The 12,101-nt window shown below is 44.2% G+C and overlaps 1 protein-coding gene across 1 annotated transcript in view; it reads right to left on the reverse strand.

Annotated features, from left to right (window-relative positions):
- The window catches only part of CHKA (choline kinase alpha), a 44,353-nt gene that overhangs the window by 13,476 nt on the left and 18,776 nt on the right, over positions 1 to 12,101 (reverse strand). Inside the window, exons 4-6 of the mRNA XM_063437859.1 lie at positions 9,070 to 9,183; positions 6,509 to 6,642; positions 5,137 to 5,241 (exon numbers count right to left, since the gene is read on the reverse strand). Of these exons, the coding sequence (XP_063293929.1) occupies positions 5,137 to 5,241; positions 6,509 to 6,642; positions 9,070 to 9,183 (353 nt within the window). The remainder of the gene's footprint in view (positions 1 to 5,136; positions 5,242 to 6,508; positions 6,643 to 9,069; positions 9,184 to 12,101) is intronic.

Raw genomic sequence — 12,101 nt, forward strand, 5'->3', positions numbered from 1 at the left:
CTTTTCTTCCTTGCACTGGATCTCAATATCAAGGTGCCACTAAAATTAAAGCAACACTCCATTTTAGTTGTGAAGCTAAAGGAACACACTCAGGGGCGGGCTGGGCCGGGGGGCAGGGAAGCAATTGCCCCCCAGGCCGCCCGAAATTCTTTTAGGACCGGCCGCGGCGGGCCGGCCCTTTAAATGCTGCAGCCGCCGAGCGCTCTGTAAAGAGCGCTCAGACGGCTGCAGCTGCTTCTCCCCTCCCCTGTAGGTGGCCGAGCTGCACTCCAGTCCGCGGTCCCGGCCGGAGTGATGGGAAGGTGCACACTGAGTGTGCACTTCCTGTCAGTCCGGCCGGGTACAGGAAACAGAAACTCCTGTTCCGCGCGGAACAGGAGTTTCTGTTTCCTGTACCCGGCCGGACTGACAGAAAGGTGCACGCTGAGCACCTTCCTATCACTCCGGCCGGGACCGCGGACTGGAGTGCAGCTCGGCCACCTACAGGGGAAGGGGTAAGAAGAGTAAAAAGAGGGGAGGGGGGGGAAGAGAGTAAAAAGAGGGGAGGGGGGGAAGAGAGTAAAAAGAGGGGAGGGGAGGGAAGAGAGTAAAAAGAGGGGAGGGGGGGGGAGAGTAAAAAGAGGGGAGGGGGGGAGAGTAAAAAGAGGGGAGGGGGGGAGAGTAAAAAGAGGGGAGGGGGGGAGAGTAAAAAGAGGGGAGGGGGGGAGAGTAAAAAGAGGGGAGGGGGGGGAGAGTAAAAAGAGGGGAGGGGGGGGAGAGTAAAAAGAGGGGAGGGGGGGGAGAGTAAAAAGAGGGGAGGGGGGGGAGAGTAAAAAGAGGGGAGGGGGGGGAGAGTAAAAAGAGGGGAGGGGGGGGAGAGTAAAAAGAGGGGAGGGGGGAGAGTAAAAAGAGGGGAGGGGGAGAGTAAAAAGAGGGGAGGGGGGAAGAGTAAAAAGAGGGGAGGGGGGAAGAGTAAAAAGAGGGGAGGGGGGAAGAGTAAAAAGAGGGGAGGGGGGAGAGTAAAAAGAGGGGAGGGGGAGAGTAAAAAGAGGGGAGGGGGAAGAGTAAAAAGAGGGGAGGGGGGAAGAGTAAAAAGAGGGGAGGGGGGAAGAGTAAAAAGAGGGGAGGGGGAGAGTAAAAAGAGGGGAGGGGGAGAGTAAAAAGAGGGAGGGGGGGAAGAGTAAAAAGAGGGGAGGGGGGGAAGAGTAAAAAGAGGGGAGGGGGGGAAGAGTAAAAAGAGGGGAGGGGGGGAGAGTAAAAAGAGGGGAGGGGGGGAGAGTAAAAAGAGGGGAGGGGGGAGAGTAAAAAGAGGGGAGGGGGGAGAGTAAAAAGAGGGGAGGGGGGAGAGTAAAAAGAGGGGAGGGGGGAGAGTAAAAAGAGGGGAGGGGGGAGAGTAAAAAGAGGGGAGGGGGGGAGAGTAAAAAGAGGGGAGGGGGGAGAGTAAAAAGAGGGGAGGGGGGGAGAGTAAAAAGAGGGGAGGGGGGGGAGAGTAAAAAGAGGGGAGGGGGGAGAGTAAAAAGAGGGGAGGGGGGAAGAGTAAAAAGAGGGGAGGGGGGAAGAGTAAAAAGAGGGGAGGGGGGGAGAGTAAAAAGAGGGGAGGGGGGAGAGTAAAAAGAGGGGAGGGGGGAGAGTAAAAAGAGGGGAGGGGGGAGAGTAAAAAGAGGGGAGGGGGGAGAGTAAAAAGAGGGGAGGGGGGAGAGTAAGAAGAGGGGAGGGGGGGAGAGTAAGAAGAGGGGAGGGGGGGGAGAGTAAGAAGAGGGGAGGGGGGAGAGTAAGAAGAGGGGAGGGGGGAGAGTAAGAAGAGGGGAGGGGGGAGAGTAAGAAGAGGGGAGGGGGGAGAGTAAGAAGAGGGGAGGGGGGAGAGTAAGAAGAGGGGAGGGGGGAGAGTAAGAAGAGGGGAGGGGGGAGAGTAAGAAGAGGGGAGGGGGGAGAGTAAGAAGAGGGGAGGGGGAGAGTAAGAAGAGGGGAGGGGGGAGTAAGAAGAGGGGAGGGGGGAGTAAGAAGAGGGAAGAGAGGGAGTAAGAAGAGGGAAGAGAGGGAGTAAGAAGAGGGGAGGGGGGATAATAAGAGGGGGAAGTAAGAAGGAGGGGAGATAAGAAAAAGAGGGGGGTAAGAAGAAGAAGGGGGGAGTAAGAACAAGAGTGGGGAGTAATTAGAAGAAGGGGTAAGAAGAAGAGGGGGGAGTAAGAAGAAGGAAGGGGTAAGAAGAAGAAGGAAGGGGTAAGAAGAAGAAGGAAGGGGTAAGAAGAAGAAGGAAGGGGTAAGAAGAAGTAGGAGGGTTAAGAAGAAGAAGGGGGGTAAGAAGAAGAAGGGGGTAAGAAGAAGAAGGGGGAAGTAATAAGAAGAAGGGGGTAAGAAGAACAAGGGGGGGAGTAAGAAGAACACAGGGAGGAGGGGGGGGGGTAAGAAGAACACAGGGTGGGTGAGAACATACAGAGGGAGGAGTGAGAAGAACACAGGGAGGGTGGAGGGGGGATGAGAAGAGCCCAGGGAGGGTGGGTGAGTGTGAGAAGAGACCGCTAGGGGAGGGTGGGGGAGAGGAGAGACCACTAAGGGGCAGGGGAGAGCTCTAAGGGACAGCTCTATAGGACAGGGGGCTCTTTAACACTACGCGCGCGCACACACACACACACACACACACACAATGCATCCCTATACATACACAGAAACAGAACATGCTTCCCTTACACACAGAGAAACACACAATGCATCCATTACACACACACACAATGCAACCCTTACACACAAAGACAATGCATCATTTGCACACATACACAGAAACATACAATGCAAACCTTTACACACACATGCAAACACACACACTGTTTTTCTTACATACACACAGAAACACAATGCATCTCTTACACTCAATGCACACACATACAGACACACACCTTGCATCCCTTATGCATACAAACACAGATTCACACAATGCATCCCTCACACACAACCAGAAACACATAATACACAATACACAATCCCTTATACACAAATACACACTGCTTCCACTACACACAAACACACTGCATCACCTGCACAAACTGGTATCCCTATACACTACATACCATAAGCACACATATTAGATAACACTTAACACATCCCCTACATACTCCACTCCCTGTGAGCGAGCTCATGGGTGGGTGGAACATATAAGTGGACTTATGAGTGGGCCTTATGGGCATACTCACCGTCAGGCACTGGGGCCCAGACCTTGAGCTGTGTAAGAGGCCCCCAAAAAATGGAGCTGCTTCCAATTCTCCCAGAACGTTGAATTTTGTGACCACAGTTGCAAACAGCCTCCAGAGGTCCTGTTCTACACCAGACCAGTGGAGCCAAACTGCAGCCCATCATCATCCTCATCTAATTGTAAGTAGGCAATCTAGTATATTATTAGTGACACTAATCTATAATTTACCTCACATTAAAGGGACACTATAGCTTAATGAAGTGGTTGTGGTGTCTATAGCTGGTCCCTGCAGGCTTTTTAATGTAAACACACACTGTGTGCAGCACTGGTGTTAGTTCATATTTCAGATCATATGGGTGGGGCATTGTGATGTCACATGGGGGGGGGGGGTGGCAAATTTATATTTTGTCTAGGGCGGCAGAAATCCTTGCACCGGCTCTGATCCTGGGCAGGTGCACCAGTCTACTGGTGACCCACAGGAGGGGAGTGCACTGATTGCACTGCACTCTCCTCCTGCCCAGACCCGTCTTGACCGCAGTGCAAGTGCCCTCTGCCCCTAATTTACAGTGGCTCACACTCACAACAAGCAGTGCCTGGAGCCCTTTGCAGAGACGGAAACAAAGGTTCTGCGGCAGCTGGCCGTCCTGCAAGCATTACATTAAACAGCTGTTCCCCATGCAGCCACAGGTGGCGTTGTGCTGGGAGACTGTGATTACTCTTCACTTCCTCCCAGCCTACAGAGCAGCGCATGGGCGAGAGAGGAGGAGGCATGATTTAATCTTGAATAAATCCTCTAAGCAAACCTTTATAAATTTGGGGGGATCAGCTCTGTTTCCACAGTTTATTGGTGTTTACTCTCATCTCTGTATTAATATTGAGGGATGTCTAAGTAGTAACATCAGTGTGTGTCAGCAGGGCCAGCCGTTGGGGTGGGCAAGCTGTGCGGTCACACAGCTCACAAGTTGGGTACACCAGCATATTTAATTTAAACGATTCGCTGGTGGTCCACTGGTGCGCACCAGCAGTAGGTGCAGTCAGATCATATCCTCTCCCTCGTGGTTCCAGCGCTCAGTTAGTGAGTCAGAGCACAGGCTCAGAGATTCTCAGCCTGTGCTCTGACAACATTGAAAGTCAGAGCCGTGAAGGAGCGGGTATGGCAAAGAGCTACTGATTAGCATAACATCAATATCCGTTATAAAACCAGAAAAAGGTGGGCATGGATGGTGAACTGATTTGGTGGCGCAATGGGCCACTTGACTGGTTTTGCCCCCCAGGCCTAAGGCTGCCAGCCCTCCCCTGAACACACTGGATCCATAAAGCACTTTCGCTTCTCTGAACTACTTTATATGTGCCGCACCGCCGCCCCTTCCTCTCTCCCGCAGATAAACGGCTCAAGCAAACACAGTGAACCTAGAGCAATCCCACCCATATGTGAAGACTTCAGCAGTGTTCTGTTTAAGGGCAAATCTAAATAGGTCTGGCCAGCAGGGTGCAAATTCACACAAGCTTGAAATGTCATCAGCGACACACTGCATGTCTGATATGCCCCCTACTGCTCTGCTACCTACTCTCCTGCTTTCCTTTGTGGGGAGGTGTGTGCACTCAGAATGCAACAGATTATAATTCTAGTATTGCAAGGTAAAGTCCTCATCATCCCCAGTGTCCACAAGGAATAGTGAATATATCCGTGTACCTTCGAGCTCTATAGGCATGAGGTTAAAGTGAGTGGTTTAAAGCTTACATTCAACATGAATAAAGGTAGGATCTTGGGGTGATGAATCCATCCCTCTTTATTGAAAAATGATTGTGGAGGAATGTACTATACCCTTACCACCTTCAAATAAAGTAATGAATTTTGCAAAATATGACTGGCATAGATGATCACTTGAAATTACCTGCTGTAACCTGTGAATTTAGTACATAAACAACCTACATTATACATTGCAATTAGTTCTCTAACAATCACTGACCTTAGATTTGCCATTTCCTTGGGGAGATTGGAGCTTAAACATTTATTCAGCTTGCGGGCATGCGATTCCTTGGTGAATTTAATTTTCAATACCTGCTTCAGGTACCTACAAGAAACAGCAATAAACACATGTAGAAGGCCATGTCCAAAGTATGTAAATAATAAAGCATTTGTCAAGAGGCTCATCATGTTTTTATGTTCAAAATGTCTGCAGTTTATACTCTTCTCTATAAACCAACCTAAGGAAAACTTAATAGATGGTAGAATTGGTACAGATTTGTAAAACCCACCTCTTTAATGAAAATGTGGCAGGGGAGTGGAGGGCCAGGTAAGCCGTGACAGTTTACCTTTAAGGTATATGGAAGATCCTGCAAGATTGTGAGATATATGCCACAGATAATGCAGCCTTGTACAATAAAATGCCAAAGGCATCTATTAATGATAACACACGATTATTCCTCTTCCTATCAGTCACTGTTTGATGGGAAATGGCAAGATGTGGCAATGGACACTCCACCCATTGCCAAAGGTCAGCACTACTTGTCCCTACTTTGTTGTATGTATCTTGATTACATTGGAATTTCAGAGGGCTGTATCAACAATAACTTTTCATAAAGAATATATCCTTATGAAGAGCTCAGAATTGACAGAACAGCTTTAAACGATCTTGGCACTACTTTGAGTGATTATGAGGGACTAGAGAAACATTATAGCTTCAGCCCCATGATAGGGAATTATTTTTGGTGTGCTCAATTTTCTGCAGGAAGTAATATATCACTCTAAATCCTAAAAGGCCAAATGTGCACATGACATCAGTCTGGGTTAAGGAATACTTAAGACTCTCCAAGTTATAGCTAAGCTGCATGCTTAAACTTTTAATTTCCTGTTCATCAGCTCCTTCCAGTAATTATTCTTTTTTGTTTCTTAACGCGGTCCTGGGCTGATGGAAGCATTCAGCACACCTTACGGATTGCAAACCTCCAATACAAGGATTACATGTTCACATTTGGCTTGATATTCAATTACTTTTAGTTAAAAGCTTTATCGCTTGCATGTTTTTTGATGGTTTTGTCTTTGCCAACTGCTGAATTAAGAAAAGGTATGTTCTCATATAATGTGTACAAGCAGACGGGGTAAACCCAAATGCTACCAGTCTCATGCGCAATTTCAGAGAAACCTAGGCATAGCTTTTGCCAATCTAATGGTCTCTGTGTGCTGGAATAGCACATGTTCCATGGAGCCACCCTTACTTAGCTATACAAGTATTAATCTACTAACATGAATTGCATCTGATAGATACAAATAAAATGAAAAATAATGTCATTTCATAAAACAAGCTAGCTGGAAAAAGAAACTTATTCTTATAAACCTACTTTTCCATTGTCCCAAAAAGCCACTTGGGCTCCTTATTGAATGGCATGCTCATGCCATGAAAGCGGGCCATTTTCTCAGCTATTTCAGCAGATAAGTCTGGGAAGCGCAGTTCTTCTGTCTCCAGCTTTCGACTCTAAGAAGCAAGAAAAACATGACAGCATATTCTGTTAGCAGATGAACGACTGTTTGTATAAAGTCTATATATGGGCTTATGGGAAGTGTTGTACATTTATGAACCATGACTGATATTAAAAAGAAAAAAAATATATGAATTCACTGTTCAGTGAACTGTGGTGAACTGAAAAGGAAACTGCAAATTTGAAGTCAAAAAAGATGAACAAGGGAAATAGTGACATTGGATTTCATTGCCTCATCTATGCTACAATCCTCTGCCTATCCACCATTTAGTAAATACATTTCTATGAATTACACTAGTTGGCAAAAACTCCCAGAATAGAAAGGAAGATTATTATTAAAGCGGCACTGTCATGCCACACTTACTATTCTCCTATTGTTTCATCTTTTCTTCCTCCCTAAGAATCTGCCTTTTTTTTATTTCCGATAGTTTTCTTTAAAAACATAAGACAAAGTAAGAAATACTTTGTCTTATGCATTTTCCTACCCTGTACTTTCTTTGAGCAAAGAAGGCGCTTAAGTCTGCTCTATTTCCTGTGTCAAGGAGGAGGGTGAGTACTTCCCCTGACACAGGAGGAGCTTAAGTTGGTTCCATTTCCTGTGTTCGCCTTCTTGACACAGGAAACAAAACAGACTTAAGCTCCTCCTAAGTTCGCCATGACAGTGCCGCTTTAAGTACCATCGCATCCCACATTATAATACAAAGGGGAAAAAATTTGTGCTAGTAGGGACACAACTTCTATAAACGGTCTACTGAGCCATTTTCTTGCAAAGGATGACTACAAATTTTACCTAATTACCCATTAGACCTTTGTGGCGAAACCAACTTCGCCACTGTGAACTGGAGAAGCCTGGTTGCTAGCCTCCTACCTGCTGACTATGGTCTTTTTGTTATTTGGGCTAATGGATCTATATTGGGCTGCTGCTGGCCCTTTAAGAACTGTCTGGGGCCATATTGAGACTTTGGGTAACAATACCCTTTAAGACTATGGCCCCTGGAAGGTATTACCTGTTAAAGACTCTTTTAGCAGATTGGATTTTATAAGACTGTCCCTTTAAATAATTTGGAACAGTGCTGCAGCTTTAAATGGGCACTTCGGATGCAGCCGAAGTGCCGAAGTAGTCGAAGTGGCCGCCATTCGACAAACGAACACGTGGCGGCGGCCATCTTTGTTCATTCGAACGAGGTCAGCGGTATGTGTAGCCAAATTCATGGAACTGAAATCGGCTACACATTTTACCGAACACAGCTGACCCTTACCTTCTCCTACACTTCGTTTTTCAGCTCCAGAGACTAAGTCCCGTTCGAAATGGGTCGTTTTTCTGCATGAAATGGACCGGCCGCACAGCCCAAATCTATGGAACTGTTTTGGGCAGGAAATTGTGCTTGCGGTCGGTCATAAAGGGACCTCCAGCTAACTTTTGATCCGCTGGAGGGATTTGGCTGATTTTTGGAAGTGTTTATGTTTAAAGTGTGCTGATTCCAGTGTGTGTAATTTTTATGGAAATTGAATGTATAGTTTTAAAGTTACAGTGTATGTGTGAAAACTGTATTTTTACTGTATGCTATAATTATGTTATATGTTTATCTGAGGGGAGGAAACCTGGGGGTTGTAACCATTATGCTATTGGTTGTTTTGTCCCTCCCTGTGGGCGGTCCTGTATTCTCAACTCTTGTAATAAAAGCCAGGCTGGATGTGCCAGTCCAGAGTTCCTGCTTAACCCTCAAAGCGATGTGTCGTCTCGTTCTTTGGGGGAATTGGATTGTATGCCGACTGCCAGGAGTGTAAGCGGATGGTATGCTTTTCCTGTTCAGCTGATTCAAGAGTTCGTGTGGTTCCAGTCGGGAGAGTGGTGTTTGCAGTAGCTGCCTGTGCATCTGGAAAGGGGGATATCGCCTAAACGGATTTTATTCCCTTTTATGCTGAAACGGTCCGTTACAACCTTAAATTTATTTTGCAAAATAAATAAATGAGACCATGGAGAAAGAATTCACAAGCCATAAAGATCACCAAATCCATTGTCTTAAATTCAAGAGTCCCATTTGTTACATAAACTGATCTTTTTAGAACACCAGATATTATAATTTTTCATGAGACTTCATGACTTCCTTTAACCCCTTAAGGACCAAACTTCTGGAATAAAAGGGAATCATGACATGTCACACATGTCATGTGTCCTTAAGGGGTTAAAGTTACAACTACAGGTAGTGTTGATTTTCAAGCTTTTCCACCCAACTAAATCCCTGTATCTCATCCTGACAGAGGTCATATTTTACTCTAAAAGGTGTAATAATTAGCTAGCCTTGTTACATAACATCTTATTAACTGCTCAGTTTTGGCCCACGCTACACAAGCAAACAAAACGCTCAGCCAGAGTTTGCATTGTTTGTGCCAACCTATTCATAGTTATGCCAATATCTTACCGGAATGTACTGCTCCAAACGCCCTCGTGGGAAAATCCCGTACAACTTGGGACCCAAGGATCGCTCTGCCAATATTGCAAACATTACACTTTCCATTACCATAGCCTCTGCACCCTGCAGGGAAACAAAAAAAAATCATGCAGTGTAATACCTTAAACTATTTGCTTCCAAAACTGTGATGTCACTTTTTGTATTTGGTTGCATTCCTTCTTTGCCTGGATCAAAAGAGTGGAGCAGACAACTAACACTACAGCAGTGATGGCTCACCTTGTTATTGAAGATGGTTGTGAACTACAGTCTTCAGGCTAATATACAACATGTTATTGATATTAGATTATGATTATTGATTTACATTATGCCCCCCCCCCCCCCCCAAGTTAAAAAAATAAATTAAAAAACTCAATTAAACAAAGTAATACAATTCAGGAGAGTCTCCTCTTTGCATCTCTGCAGCTGCTCTGCCTTTTCTGAGATCGTGATTGCTGAGCTCAATTCAATGCTTCTCATACAGAAGTATTGTGCCCTACGGTTCACGCGAAGTAAACTCCACAATCTGCCAATCAGATTCTAAGAGAGGCAAGAATCCAATGCTTCTCTGTGAGAGGCATTAGACGTTTTCTGAATTATGTTGTGCGTGATTATGAGAAGACCTTCGATTTTGAATGGTCTTCATGACAAATTGCTTTAACGATTGTCCTTGTGACAGCCAACAGAGGCATGTTCTATGGCACTTGTAAACACCAATTTTTCTCTAAAATGGCTCTGTTCTATTGCCATTAAGAGGTAGTCGCTTTGGTGCTTTCAGTGTCCCTTTCAATTTAACACGCAGGTAGCATTATAAATGTAAATAAAGAATGTTCCCTAGACTCTCCCCAATACTTCTTGCAAACATTCCAACTGAAATAGAGTATGTTGAAATAACAAAGCTGTTGAAATCATAAGAAGTACAAAGGGCAAACAGTATATCAAAGGTGCTTCCGGACTCTGAAAATAAATAACTGTACATCAGTTCATACACTGAGCAAGATTATGCACAACTGTATCCAGAGGAGTTAATTACAATGATCACAGCCACTTATCAGACTTCTGTTGGTTCAGCTAATTGCTTATCTGCATTTAAAAAAAAAAAAAACTACATGAAATGGATTTTCAACATCAATTGATCTCTGAATCCAAATGATTCACACTGTTGATTATTAATGGTTAACGTTCATATCAATATGAGCTATGTCCTTCAACGTAAACATCATGTGAGCTTGCAGTATATAACAGACTGCAGTGAGTCACTTAGATCAGTTCCACATTACAAATAATTGCAAGCCACACCTCTATGGTTAATTTATGAAGTTCCAGTGATTTTCCACCAAGCAGATTACAGTTCTAAATATTCACCTATGCTTCGGGACGTATTCTACTCTCAGCAGCCAAAGAGCAAAATGCAAATTACCCTTAGCGCAACGGTACACTGGTGCCAAGATTTATCATACTTCCCTTACCATGTAGTTATTGAACCCATGTGAATACTAGTCAAGTGATCAACTTACTTTGTTTTTATTTGTCATATACCAAGCATTCATTGTGATTTCATGGCATTTATTTTGGCTGATGAACTAGGAATGTTGAGTATGACTACTACAAAAACTTGTAACATTACTACGAACGCTTTAACATTCAGCCAAGACTGTTTGCCAGTATGGAACTGAAAATGTAAATTAGAAGAGAATTAAAAAAAAAAAAAAAAATTCTTACATTTACACGAATTGATTTCTGAACATAGACACATCTCTTTTCAGCCTAAGTAACTATATGTAACATTTTGATCGTTTCACCACAATTAAGCACAAGTTATTCTCTTATCTACTGAATACATCTGGAAACCCTAGAAAATGTGCATTAAAGGGGTTCTCCAGCCTCCATGACCACTTCTGCTTTAGTAAACTTTGTCACGTAGCAAGCCATCTGTGTGCACAGCGTTACTCACTTGAAACACTGCCTACACAAGGATGTTTTCACTTTTGTGCCAGAGTCTAGTAGCACCTCTGGCACATGTGATTTAAGAACCCCGAGCTCTGATCTAGACTGCCTAATATTAGTTCTGTGTAAAAATTACATCTGTCTACATGCTGGCAACAGGCAAAATGAGTTTATTCACTTACAAGTAGAAGCCATTGGGACTGCGTGCTCGTGACTCATGTACACTTCCAGTGACAGAGGTCAATGTAACGCTCATCCCTCCCCAGTAACAGCCCTATCGTACACCAATTTCTTTCCCTCCCTACATATCAAACAATGTGTTACATTTTAAAATGCTCCAACCATCCCCTTGTCCACCCTTTGGCAAGCCCACACTCTCTGTTCAATACTTCAGATAGGAAATCATTTGATTCAATGCTTTTCTATGAAAAAAAGCTGATGCTGGGCATTCCCAGTACTCTTCACACATGCACCGGAGGTCATTCAATGCTTTTATGAGAAGCACTTGATTGGACCAAGACCCAAGAAGTATGATATTGCAGGACAACAAAACAGGAGTGGAAATGATCAAGGAGAGCGTGGCCTGGAGTTGGATTCATAAATTTTATACTTTTTTTTTTTTTTTAAAGAATATTCAATCAAAAAACAAGGGAAGCTAAAGATGGATGCTTATTATGACTTTCTATTGAAACAAATTGAGTAAAAAAAAGTTAATGGTAATGGTAAAGTTAATGGTATCCCTTTAAGATAGAACATGAATCTGGGCAAAAAAAAAAAAAGGAAACTATCCCTCCTAAACAGAGACATTTGGGAGATATGATGTGTAAAACAATGATGAATGTAACGGGTAAATGTGGATACCAAGCATTATGGAATCAAGGGACGGTAGATCTGTGCATAATCTTACATTTGTCACAGAGGCTATTTTAAAGAAGTCTAAACAAATTTCCTAGTTGGCATAGCTATACCTTTGCTGACGTTTCTAGAATTATCTACAGAATAACTGAATACCTAATTGAGAGACGTATAATCTGAATTGGATATTGAGCACTTAAATC

The sequence above is a fragment of the Pelobates fuscus genome, chromosome 12 (assembly GCF_036172605.1).
Source record: "Pelobates fuscus isolate aPelFus1 chromosome 12, aPelFus1.pri, whole genome shotgun sequence".
In the NCBI taxonomy this organism is placed as follows: Eukaryota; Metazoa; Chordata; class Amphibia; order Anura; family Pelobatidae; genus Pelobates; species Pelobates fuscus.